General features: G+C 47.5%; 1 protein-coding gene across 1 annotated transcript in view; it reads right to left on the reverse strand.

The window, feature by feature from the left end:
• Window positions 1-12,560, reverse strand: part of map3k2 (mitogen-activated protein kinase kinase kinase 2) — a 38,953-nt gene extending 26,393 nt beyond the window's left edge. The window contains exons 1-6 of the mRNA XM_033024957.1: window positions 12,488-12,560; window positions 7,868-7,983; window positions 5,128-5,168; window positions 4,070-4,169; window positions 2,010-2,123; window positions 683-785 (exon numbers count right to left, since the gene is read on the reverse strand). Of these exons, the coding sequence (XP_032880848.1) occupies window positions 683-785; window positions 2,010-2,123; window positions 4,070-4,169; window positions 5,128-5,168; window positions 7,868-7,983; window positions 12,488-12,491 (478 nt within the window). The 5' untranslated portion in view covers window positions 12,492-12,560. The remainder of the gene's footprint in view (window positions 1-682; window positions 786-2,009; window positions 2,124-4,069; window positions 4,170-5,127; window positions 5,169-7,867; window positions 7,984-12,487) is intronic.
• Between the last annotated feature and the right edge of the window lie 980 nt (window positions 12,561-13,540).

Consider the following 13,540-nt stretch of genomic DNA (forward strand, 5'->3'; position numbering starts at 1 on the left):
CCAGGGGCCACAGTTTGAGAATAAGGAGTAAGCCATTTAGAACGGACACAAGGAAACACTTTTTCTCACAGAGAGAGGCGAGTCTGTGGAATTCTGTGCCTCAGAGGGCGGTGGAGGCCAGTTCTCTGGATACTTTCAAGAGAGAGCTAGATAGGGCTCTTAAAGATAGCAGAGTCAGGTGATATGGGGAGAAGGCAGGAACGGGGTACTGATTGGGGATAATCAGCCATGATCACATTGAATGTTGGCTCGAAGGGCCGAATGGCCTACTCCTACACCTATTGTCTATTCCGAATCCGACCTTTCTGTCCTGGGCCTCCTCCATGGCCAGAGCGAGTCCCACCGCAAATTGGAGGAGCAGCACCTCATATTTCGCTTGGGTAGTTTACGCCCCAGCGGTATGAACATTGACCTCCAATTTCAGGTAGTCCCTGCTTTCTCCCTGCTTCCCCTCCCCTTCCCAGCTCTCCCACAGCCCACTTTCTCCGCCTCTTCCTTTCTTCTTCTCCCCCCTCCCCTCCCCCCCCCCCATCCCAACATCAGTCTGAAGATGGGTCTCGACCTGAAACGTCACCTATTCCTTCACTCCATAGATGCTGCCTCACTCGCTGAGTTTCTCCAGCACTTTTGTCTACCTTCGATTTTTCCAGCATCTACAGTTCCTTCTTGAACTAGAGCTTACCGATCAGCGGGAGCCTGCTTTTCTTCTCTGCTCCCATGTACACCGTGTTGTTGTCCAAATCATCTAGCATTTGTAGAGTGTCCACATTGCTGAGGCTTGAGACCTGCGTAACAGAGTTTGAAATCGGAATAAATAAAAATGTGAAAAGCAAATCACAGCTAACATATTGTGCAAATATCTAATGCAGGTAAAATGAAGACACAAGAGACTGCAGATGCTGGAATCTTGAGCAAAAAAACACAAAGTATTGGAGGAACTCAATAGGTCAGGCAGGAATGAACATCTGACAATAGACAACAGGTGCAGGAGTAGGCCATTCGACCCTTCGAGCCAGCACTGACATCAATGTGATTATGGCTGATCTTCCCTAATCAGTACCCCGTTCCTGCCTTCTCACCATATCCCCTGACTCCACTATCTTTAAGAGCCCTTTCTAGCTCTCTCTTGAAAGTATCCAGAGAACCGTCCTCCACCGACCTCTGAGGCAGAGAATTCCACAGACTCACCACTCTCTGTGTGAAAAAGTGTTTCCTCATCTCCGTTCTAAATGGCTTACCCCTTATCCTTAAACTGTGGCTCCTGGTTCTGGACTCCCCAAACATCGGAAACATGTTTTCTGCCTCTAGCGTGTTCAAACCCTTAATAATCTTATATGTTTCAATAAGATCCCCTCTAATCCTTCTAAACTTCAGAGTGTACAAGCCAGCTGCTCCATTCTCTCAGAATATGACAGTCCCGCCCTCCCGGGAATTAACCTTGTAAACCTACGCTGCACTCCCTCAATAGCAAGAATGTCCTTCCTCAAATTAGGGGACCAAACCTGCACACAATGCTCAAGGTGCGGTCTCACTAAGGCCCTGTACAACTGCAGAAGGACCTCTTTGCTCCTATACTCAACTCCTCTTGTTATGACAGGCCCTTCGGCCCACCATCGACCAGTAATCACCCATACAGTCGTTCTATCCAACATACTACTGGACAATTTAAAGTGGTCAATTAACCTACGAACATGCATATCTTTGGAATGTGGGGGAGACGGGAACACCCGGAGAAAACTTACAGTCACAGAGGGATTGTACAAACTCCTTAGACAGCACCCGTAGTCAGGATGGAACCCGGGTCTCTGTCGCTGTGAGGCACCAGCTCTACCCGCTGCACCACCGTGCCGCCCTGTTTGCTGATTCACGTTGTTCTCTTTAAACCCCTCACTCTCTGCCCACCTCAGTTACCTAGTTATCTGAAGAACGGGTCCCGTCCCGAAACATGGCCTGCCCATTCCCCCTCCGCAGACGCTGCCCGACCCGCTGAGTTCTAGCGCTTCACCTACCTGGATCTTTGACTGAAGCACCAGCAGGATTTTGAGACTCTTCATGTGGACACTACGATCCAGGAGTTCGATGGCTTTATCCAAATCATCCTGCGTGGTCAGAGGGATGACTAACTGCGGAGCAGATCAGAGACAAGCCGTCAATTAGCACAATTATGGATAAACCATCGTTGTAGCGCGAGATGCACCTCGTGAGATGTGGCACGCGATGCGAGACGTGCCTTCTTTTTTGATTGTACCGCTGTTGACAAATTCATTTCACCGCACTTATATGTGTTTGTGATGAATAAAACTGATTGATTGATCTCATGACCGTCCTCTTAGTTTAGTTTAGTTTAGTTTAGGTTAGACATACAGCGCGGAAACAGGCCCTTCGGCCCACCGACCAGCGATTCCCGCACATTAACACTAACCCACACACGCTAGGGACAATATTTTACATATATACCAAGCCAATTTGCCTACAAACCTGTACGCGTGGGAGGAAAACCGAAGATCTCGGAGAAAACCCACTCGGTCACGGGGGAGAACGTCCAAATCCCGTACAGATAAGCCCCCTTAACGAGGATCGAACCCGGGTCGCTGGCACTATAAGCTCTGTAAGGCAGCAACTCTACCGCTGCGCCAGCGTGCTGCTCTTCTCCTGACAAGAAGTCCCATGTGCACGCTTCATATGCACAATCTTATCCAAGGACCTCTCCTTACTTTGGGCCTGAACAATAGACAATAGGTGTAGTAGTAGGCCATTCGGCCCTTTGAGCCAGCATCGCCATTCAATGTGATCATGGCTGATCATCCACAATCAGTACCCCGTTCCTGCCTTCTCCCCATATCCCCTGACTCCGCTATCTTTAAGAGCCCTATCGAGCTCTCTCTTGAAAGTATCCAGAGAACCTGCCTCCACCGCCCTCTGAGGCAGAGAATTCCACAGACTCACAACTCTCTGTGAGCAGTGAGCATTGGCAGCCAATTCACCTATCCAGGCACCACAATGCACTCCTTAGACTTTAGAGATACAGCGTGGAAACTGGTTCTATGGCCCACCGAGTCCACACCGACCAGCAATCCCCGCACACTAACACCATCCAAAACGCTGAGAACAACTTACAGATTTTAATGAAGCCAATCACCCTACAAACCGGCACGCCTTTGAAGTGTGGGAGGAAACCGGAGATCCCGGAGAACAACTATGCGGTCACAGGGAGAACGTACAAACTCCGTACAGACAGCATCTGTAGTCAGGATCGAACCCAGGTCTCGGGAGCTGTGAGGCAGCAACTCTACCCGCTGCCCCACCGTGCCGTCTATTGCCAATCGTCCTCAAATACCACTCAGGAGTGACATTGATCAATTGTTAAACAAGACACAGTGTGCTGGAGTAACTCAGCGGGTCAGGCAGCATCTGTGGAGAACATGGATAGGTGACGTTCCACAGAGTGCTGGAGTAACTCAGTGGGTCAGGCAGCATCTGTGGAGAACATGGATAGGTGACGTTCCACAGAGTGCTGGAGTAACTCAGCGGGTCAGGCAGCATCTGTGGAGAACATGGATAGGTGACGTTTCACAGTGCTATGCCCTTTGGTCCTACATTCTTCCACTAGTGCTAGGGTTATTGATTGGGGACGATCAGCCATGATCACAATGAATGGCGGTACTGGCTCGAAGGACCGAATGGCCTCCTCCTGCACTTATTTTCTATGTTTCTATGTAGTGGAAATATCTTCTCCACATCCACTCTATCCAGGTCATTCACTGCTCGATAAGTTTCAATGACGTCCCCCTCATCCTTCTAAGAAGGGTCTCGACCAAAAACGTCACCCATTCCTTCTCTCCAGAGATGCTGCCTTACCCGCCGAGTTACTCCAGTATGTTCTGTCTAAACCCCAGCGTGTGCAGGCCCAGAGCCATCAAGGTGAAGTAATCTGAAGAAGGGTTTCGTCCACGAAACGTTGCCTATTTCCTTAGCTCCATAGATGCTGTTGCACCCGCTGAGTTTCTCCAGCATTTTTGTCTACCAAGGTGAAGTCATCCATCAGGGGAAGGGGAGAAAGTGGTTGTACCTCGTTATTGGTGTAGTGCAGACCCATGGGTTGACCAAAGGCGACCTTGGCTTTCGCTGCAATGTCTTCCAGCAGGACTGGTCGTGGAAACTGTAGGATTCTGAAACAAAATGCAAGGAGGTTTAAGTTTACATTTCATCATGGTCTCGGGGCGGGAGATTGCAACCTTCACGTGGTCCGCCCTGTTTTGACGAATGCAATCAACCCGACGTGCACAAACAAGATCAAATAGAACAAATTAACCTACAACTTTAGGCTGTGCACGCCATACACAAGAAGAAGATTGGAGTGTGTGCCAAGGTATACTGAACCACCCTACCAACAACTAGAGAGCGGTCCCATCACGTGAGTGGTACAGAAGTGTGAACTTTTCACACACAGCGTTGTGAATCTGTAGAATTCTCTGCCAAAGAAGGCAGTAGAGGCCAATTCATTGGATGTTTTCAAGAGAGAGTTAGATTTAGCTCTTTGGGCTGAAGGAATCAAGGGATGTGGGGGAAAAGCAGGAACGGGACACTGATTTTGGATGATCAGCCTTGATCATATGGAATGGCGGTGCTGGCTCGAAGGGCCGAATGGCCTCCTCCTGCACCTATTGTCTAGGTTTATGAACAAAAACCCAGAGAAAACCCAATAGGTCGGGTAGATGCACAGAGTCTTTTGCCCAGAATAGGGAAATCGAGGACCAGAGGACATAGGTTCAAGGTGAAGGGGAAAAGATTTAATAGGAATCTGAGGGGTAACTTTTTCACACAAAGGGTGGGGGGTGCATGGAACGAGCTGCCAGAGGAGGTAGTTGAGGCTGGGACTATCCCAACATTTAAGAACGTACAAACTCCGTGCAGACAGCACCCGTAGTCTAGATGGAACCCGGGAGTCTGGTGCTGTGAGGCAGCAACTCTACCGCTGCGCCACCGTGCCGCCCAACCTGAATGGCAAATGGTATGGATCGTGGTTTGTTCCACATGTACAGGGAAAGTTCCAGGCACGATTGCAAGTTAGCATTGGCCGGTTCATTATAATTCCTATTAGTACAAGAATGAGACGTGGCAACTCACCTCTTCTCCCCACGAAACTCAAACTTGACTCGAACATCATTCTGGAATTGAAGTACAGAAGACAAATCAAGGGAGTGTTAGAAGTGAAGGAATTAAAAATAATGAAATAGGATTTTTTTTCCTTTTGAATGGATAACTAATTGGCTCCAAGGAAGCAGAGGGTGATGGTGGAAGGTTGCTTCTCAGAATGGAGGCCTGTGACTAGTGGTGTGCTTCAGGGTTCGGTGCTGGGCCCGTTACTGTTTGTCATCAAAATCAATGATTTGGATGAGAACATACAGGGCAAGATTAGCAAGTTTGCTGATGATACAAAAGTGAGTGGTTTTGCAGATAGTGAAGATGATTGTGATTACAGCAGGATCTGGATCGATTGGCCAGGTGGGCGGAGGAATGGTTGATGGAATTTAATACAGAGAAGTGTGAGGTATTGCATTTTGGGCCGTCGAATAAGGACAGGACCTACACAATAAATGGTTGGCCTCTGGGTAGTGTTGTAGAGCAGAGGGATCTCGGAGTGCAGGTGCATGGTTCCTTGAAGGTCGAGTCGCAGGTAGATAAGGTGGTCAAAAAGGCTTTTGGCACTTTGGCGTTTATCAGTCAGAGAATTGAGTATAGAAGTTGGGAGGTCATGTTGCAGTTGTATAAGACGTTGGTGAGACTGCATTTAGAATATCGTGTTCAGTTCTGGGCACCGTTATAGGAAAGATATTGTCAAGCTGGAAAGGGTTAAGAAAAGATTTACGAGGATGTTGCCAGGACTAGAGGGTGTGAGCAAAAGAGAGATGTTGAGTAGGCTGGGTCTCTATTCCATGGAGCGCAGGAAGATGAGGGGAGATCTTATAGAGGTGTATAAAATCATGAGAGAAGTGTTTCCACAATTACTGCGGACATTGTACATAATGCTCAACATTTAGAACGGAGACGAGGAAACACTTTTTCTCACAGAGTTGCTAATCTGTGGAATTCTCTGCCTCAGAGGGCGGTGGAGGCCGGTTCTCTGGATACTTTCAAGAGAGAGCTAGATAGGGCTCTTAAAAATAGCAGAGTCAGGGGATATGGGGAGAAGGCAGGAACGGGGTACTGATTGGGGATGATCAGCCATGATCACATTGAATGGCGGTGCTGGCTCGAAGGGCCGAATGGCCTACTCCTGCACCTATTGTCTATTGAATAGATCGGGTAGATGCACAGAGTCTTTTGCCCAGAGTAGGGGAATCGAGAACCAGAGGACATAGGTTCAAGGTGAAGGGGAAAAGATTTAAGAGGAATCCGAGGGGTAACATTTTCACACAGAGGGTGGTGGGTGTATGGTACGAGCTGCCAGAGGAGGCAGTTGAGGCTGGGAATATCATTTAAGAAACAGTTAGACAGGTACATGGATAGCACAATTTGGAGGGATATGGACCAAGCGCAGGGTCGAGATGGGCCGAAGGGCCTGTTTCCACACTGGATCACTCCGTGACTCTATAACATTCAACTTTGGACCAGTGACTTTTTTATAATAATAATAATAATAATGGATGGGATTTATATAGCGCCTTTCTAATACTCAATGATTAATTCTAATAATAGTCAATATTCATTCTATTGCTCAATCACAATTTTAAACACCTCTATAAGATCACCAGATTTTAACCCTCTACGAGATCACCTGATTTTTTACACCTTTATAAGATTGTATGAATTTATGCAGCTCTATATCACCCGATTTTAAACCTCTATAAGATCGCCTGATTTTATATACAGTACCTCTATAAGATCACCCGATTTTAACCACCTCTATAAGATCACCCGATTTTATATACCTCTATAAGATCGCCTGATTTTATACACCTCCATAAGATCGCCTAATTTTATACACTTCTATAAGATCACCCGATTTTAAACCCAGGATTCGGCCTGCGAGACTTACCTACCATCACCCGGCGGGGTAATAACATCGGAGGCTTGGATTGCCTCAGCGCAGAGGGAAAGCACGGAGGGAAGAGACAATGACTTTGGGACTTTAAACTGTGTTGAGTATTTGTTATTTATTCTATGTTATGACTGCAGGCTAAACCATATTGTTTGTTTTGTTTTTGTTTTTGTCTTTTGTTTTTTTACCTTGTTTGGGATGTGTTTATTTTGTATGGGACTAAAGATGGAAATTAGCCACTGGCTACAATCTTGCATATTACATGCAAATGTTTTATTAATATGCACTGTCCCTAATAAAATCAAAATCAAAAATCTACACTGCCTGATTTTACGCACCTATTGTGGGTTTTCTCCGAGATCTTCGTTCCTCCCACACTCCAAAGGCGTACAGGGTTTGTAGGTTAATTGGCTTGGTAAATGTAAAAATTGTCCCTAGTGTGTGTGGGATGGTGTTAATGTGCGGGGATCGCTGGTCGGCGTGCGCCTGTTGGACCGAAGGGACTGTTTCCGCTCTGTATCTCCAATCTAAACTTAACTATGTAAGATCACTTGATTTTAAACCTCTATAAGATCGTTTGACTTTGTACACCTCTAGAGAAAATTGCCTGATTTAATACACCCCAATAAGAGTGGCTTAAATGAGGAAAGCTCTGCTCTGTACACAGTAGTGCCTTTACAGTTACTTATGCTCTCTGGGTTTGGAATAATGCACATGCTGAAAGATGAGGATGATTGAAGAGCTAATAGCTCCAGGCTTGTCACAGACAGTGAGTGGGAAACACTGTGAATAGATACCGATACCCGAGCTATGCCGCACACGTACCTTATTACTGGACGCTGTCTTGGGTTTCGCTGTCTCGTGCAGTGACAAGAGAGGCCGACTAGCCATGTGGAGCACAGCCAGATCCTGCATGATGGAGTGTAGAGCCTCCTGCTCATCTGGAAAAAAACAAACTGCGTTTCAGGTCCCACAGCACGGAAACAGGTCCCTCGGCGGCGCAGCGGGTAGAGCTGCTGCCTCACAGCGCCAGAGACCCAGGTTCGACCCTGACTACGGGTGCTGTCTGTACGGAGTTTGCTTGTTCTCCCCGTGACCTGCGTGGGGTTTCTCCGAGATCTTCGGTTTCCCCCCACACTCCAAAGACGTTTTGTCGGGTTTGTCGGTTAATTGACTTGGTAGAAATGTAAAATTGTCCACAGTGCGCGTAGGATTGTGTTAATGTGCGGGGATCGTTGGTCAGTGCGGTCCCGGTGGGCCGAAGGGCCTGTTATAGCGCTGAACTAAAGTAAAAATAATCTAAACTAAACCTGTCCATGCCGACCGAGCTGACCTTCTGAGCTGGTCCCATTAACCCACGTTTGGCCCTTATCCCTCAAAACCTTTCCTATCCATGTACCTGAGCGGGTCATTTAAAAACTGATAACTAAATTTGTAAATCAGCTAATTAGTTAATTGAACAGCAAATAAAAGTAGAGCTTGCTCTAGGGGGAGCAAGAAAGGAGGGAGAGAGAAAACAGGGAATTATAGACCAGTTAGCCTGACATCGGTGATGAGGAAGATGCTGGAGTCAATCATAAAAGATGAAATAGCGGCACATTTGGATAGTAGTAACAGGATCGGTCCGAGTCAGCATGGATTTACGAAAGGGTAATCATGCTTGACAAATTTTCTGGAATTTTTGAGGCTGTAACTAGGAAAATGGATGAAGGAGAGCCAGTGGATGTAGTGTATCTGAGCTTTCAGAAAGCCTGTGATAAGGTCCTACACAGGAGATTAGTGGGCAAAATTAGGGCACATGGTATTGGGGGTAGAGTGCTGACATGGATAGAGAAGTGATTGGCAGACAGGAAACAAAGAGCAGGGATTAACGGGTCCCTTTCAGAATGGCAGGCAGTGACTAGTGGGGTGCCGCAAGGCTCGGTGCTGGGACCGCAGCTATTTACAATATACATTAATGATTTAGATGAAGGAATTAAAAGTAACATTAGCAAATTTGCAGATGACACAAAACTGGGTGGCAGTGTGAACTGTGAGGAGGATGCTATGAGGATGCAGGGTGACTTGGACAGGTTGGGTGAGTGGGCAGATGCAATGCAGATGCAGTATAATGTGGATAAATGTGAGGTTGTCCATTTTTGGAGGCAAGAACCGGAAGGCAGATTATTATCTGAATGGTAGACAAAAAATGCTGGAGTAACTCAGCGGGTGAGGCAGCATCTCTGGAGAGAAGGAATGGGCGACGTTTCGGGTCGAGACCCTTCTTCAGACTGATGTCAGGGGAGGGGGGGGGGGGACAAAGATAGAATGTAGTCTGAGACAATAAGACTGGTGGGAGAACTGGGAAGGGGAAGGGGATGGAGAGGGAAAGCAAGGGCTATCTGAAGTTAGAGAAATTAATGTTTATACCGCTGGGGTATAAATTACCCAAGCAAAATATGAGGTGCTGTTCCTCCAATTTGCACTGGGCCTCACTCTGACAATGGAGGATACCCAGGATAGAAAGGTCGGAATGGGAATGTGAGGGGGAGTTGAAGTGCTGAATGGTGTCAGGTTAGGAAAAGGGGACAACAAGACCGGGGTGTCCTAGTACATCACTCACTGAAAGTAAGCATACATGTACAACAGGCAGTGAACAAAGCTAATGGGATGTTGGCCTTTATAACAAGAGGAGTTGAGTATAGACGCAAAGAGGTCCTTCTGCAGTTGTACAGGGCTCTAGTGAGACCACACCTGGAGTATTGTGTACAGTTTTGGTCTCCTAATTTGAGGATGGACATTCTTGCTATTGAGGGAGTGCAGCGTAGGTTTACAAGGTTAATTCCCGGGATGGCGGGACTGTCATATGATGAAAGAATGGAGCAGCTGGGCTGTTATTCATTGGAATTTGGAATTGGAATTTAGAAGGATGAGAGAGGATCTTATAGAAACATATTAATTTATTGAGGGATTTGTCACGCTAGAAGCAGGAAACATGTTCCTGATGTTTGGGGAACTCCAGAACTAGGGGCTGCAGTTAAAGAATAAGCAGCAAGCTATTTAGAACTGAGATGAGGAACTTTTTCACCCAGAGAGTTGTGAATTTGTGGAATTCCCTGCCTCAGAAGGCAGTGGAGGCCGATTCACTGGATGCATTCAAAGGAGTTAGATAGAGCTCTTGGGACTAGCGGAATCCAGGGGTATGGGGAGAAGGCAGGAACGGGGTACTGATTGTGGGTGATCATATTGAATGATGGTGTTGGCTCGAAAGACCAAATGGCCTACTCCTGCACCTATTATCTATTGTGTACGTATCTATGTAAATGCTGTTATTGTACCTGCCTCAACTACCCCCTCTGGCAGCTCGTTCCATGTATACCACCATGTGGAAAAAGTTGTCTCTCAAGTTGTTCATGGAGACATAGTGACATAGCATTGAAACAAGCCCTTCAGCCCAACTACCCCACACCGACCAACATGCCCCATCTACATGGGTCCCAGCTGCCTGCGTTTGGCCCATATCCCTCGAAACCTGTCCTGTCCATGTACCTGTCCAAATGTTTCTCAAGCGTTGTCATTAAATCTTTCCCATCTCACCGTAAACTTATAAGTTCATAAGTTCACTCGTGACAGGAGCAGAATTAGGTCATTCTGCCCATCAAGTCTACTCTGCCATTCAATCATAGCTGATTATGTCAAGTGCTTGATTCTTCTACTCTGGATAAAAGACTCCCCATCTATTCCCCGCTTGATTTCCGCTCAGTTCGTATTAACCAACCTGATCTCCCGGTGGCCCATCACTTCCCCTCCCATTCCGAATCCACCCTTTCTGTCTGGGCCTCCTCCATGGCCAGAGTGAGTCCCACCGCAAATTGGAGGAGCAGCACCTCATATTTCGCTGGGTAGTTTACACCCCAGCGGTATGAACATTGACTTCTCCGATTTCAGGTAGTCCTTGCTTTCTCCCTCCCCTTCAGGTAGTCCTTCCTCCATCCCCTCCCCTTCCCAGCTCTCCCACAGCCCACTGTCTCCGCATCTTCCTTCCTTCTTCCCGCCCCCCCCACATCAGTCTGAAGAAGGATCTCGACCAGAAACATAACCCGTTCCTTTGCTCCACAGATGCTGCCTCACCTGCTGAGTTTCTCCAACATGTTGTGCATTTATCCGATCTATTCCTCTCACGATCTTGTACACCTCTGTAAGATCACCTCAGCCTCCTGCACTCCAAGGAATAAAGTCCTAGCCTGCTCACCCTCTCATAAACATGCTCATAAATCCGCTCTGCAACCTTTCCAGCTTAATGACATGCTTCCGCAGTTCAGTTTAGTATCACATGTACCGCAGAGAAAGTACAGTGAAAAGCTTTTGTTGCCTGCTACAATGTCACCCATTCCTTCTGTCCAGAGATGCTGCCTGCCCAACTGAGTTACTCAGCATTTTGTCAGCAGAAAGACCACACGTATGATTACTGTTTAAGAAAGAACTGCAGGTGCTGGAAACATCGAAGGTAGACAAAAAATGCTGGAGAAACTCAGCAGGTGAGGCAGCATCTAGGGAGCGAAGGAAATAGGTGACGTTTCGGGTCAGCTCCACTGAATGAATTTAGAATGGCGAGGGTAGACAAAATTGCTGGAGAAACTCAGCGGGTGAGGCGGCATCTATGGAGCGAAGGAATAGTTGACGTGTCGGGTCTCGACCCGAAACGTCACCAATTCCTTTGAAAAAGGTTCTCGACTCGAAACGTCACATATTCCTTCGCATCCGCACCCGCTGAGTTTCTCCAGCATTTTTGTCTACCTTTAAAGCTAAAGGTGAATTGGTGGTTTCAGATCTGAAGATAAGTTCCTGCTGACTTAATAGCATGCAATAAACGTTTTTCACTGCACTTCGAACACGTGACAATAAATGAAACTAACTAAACTAAACTAACTACTGTGGGGGAAGTGGGGTGAGTTGGGTTTGTTCCGGCCCCTGCAGTTGGGGCAGAGCAGCGGTAGAGTTGCTGCCTCACAGCGACAGAGACCCGTTATTTGATTCTGACTACGGGTGCTGTTTTCTCCCAAGTCCTCCGGTTACCTCCAACACTCCCAAGACGTGCAGGTTTGTAAATTAATCGGCTTGGTATACGTGTAAATTGCCGACCTAAAGCGTCACCTATTCCTTCGCTCCATAGATGCGGCCTCACCCGCTGAGTTTCTCCAGCATTTTTGTCTGCACACATGATTACAATCGATCCAGTGCATAGATGCATGATAAGAATTGTTTTCTTTTAAAAGCAGGGTGACCAAAACTGAGCACGGTACTTCAAGAGTGGCCTCGCCCATGTCCCGAGTGGGTAGGACAAATACTCGTTATGGTACCCTGAGCCGCTGCTTCCCAGCATTGCCCCGTTCCTTCAGGCCGTTACCAAGACTTCAACTTGCTTAAAAAAGGAACAGACTGAAGAGGAACAGATGCTCGACTCACCCATACTGGCAGCAAGCTGGCCAGATGAACCTCTAACGGACAGGTAATGCTCCCATCAATACACTGGGGTTACCTGAAACACAAAATGAATTAAAGAATGTCAAAACAATGAAGGCTCTGGCCTCAACATCACCGGTCCATCACACCATCCAGGGCAGCACGGTGGCTCAGCGGTAGACCTGCTGCCTCACAGCACCAGAGACCCAGGTACAGCAGGCAGTGAAGAAAGCAAATGGCATGTTGGCCTTTATAACAAGAGGAATCGAATATAGGAGCAAAGAGGTCCTTCTGCAGTTATACAGAACCCTAGTGAGACCACACCTGGAGTATTGTGTGCAGTTTTGGTCCCCTAATTTGAGGAAGGACATTCTTGCTATTGAGGGAGTGCAACGTAGGTTTACCAGGTTAATTCCCGGGGTGGCGGGACTGTCATATGCTGAGAGAATGGAGCAGCTGGGCTTGTACACTCTGGAGTTTACAAGGATGAGAGGAGATCGCATTGAAACATATAAGATTGTTAAAGGATTGGAGGCAGGAAACATGTTCCCGATGTTGGGGGAGTCCAGAACCAAGGGGCCACAGTTTAAGAATAAGGGGTAAGCCATTTAGATCAGAGATGAGGAAACACTTTTTCCACACAGAGAGTTGTGAGTCTGTGGAATTCTCTGCCTCCGAGGGCGGTGAAGGCCGGCTCTCTGGATACTTTCAAGAGAGAGCTAGATAGGGCTCTCAAAGATAGTGGAGTCAGGGGATATGGAGAGAAGGCAGGAACGGGGTACCTGGTCAGCACCACCGTTCAATGTGATCATGGCTGATCATCCCCAATCCTCATCCGCCGCCTAGGAGCTGCACAGAAACCCCCTACCCAAAGCCGACCTTCTGTCACACCCAACCAGGTTGCATCCCACCTACTGAATATTGCAAAAGCACCCCAAGACAAGTCCACCAGAAGAGCTGTCGCAACAGAGCTAAGGACACTTCGACGAACACCTGGAAAGGAAAGAAACCCTGAGCCCTTCAAGGTGGCTGAACTGGAGAAGGTCCTGCAGGGCC

The sequence above is a fragment of the Amblyraja radiata genome, chromosome 7 (genome assembly GCF_010909765.2).
Source record: "Amblyraja radiata isolate CabotCenter1 chromosome 7, sAmbRad1.1.pri, whole genome shotgun sequence".
Taxonomy (NCBI): Eukaryota; Metazoa; Chordata; class Chondrichthyes; order Rajiformes; family Rajidae; genus Amblyraja; species Amblyraja radiata.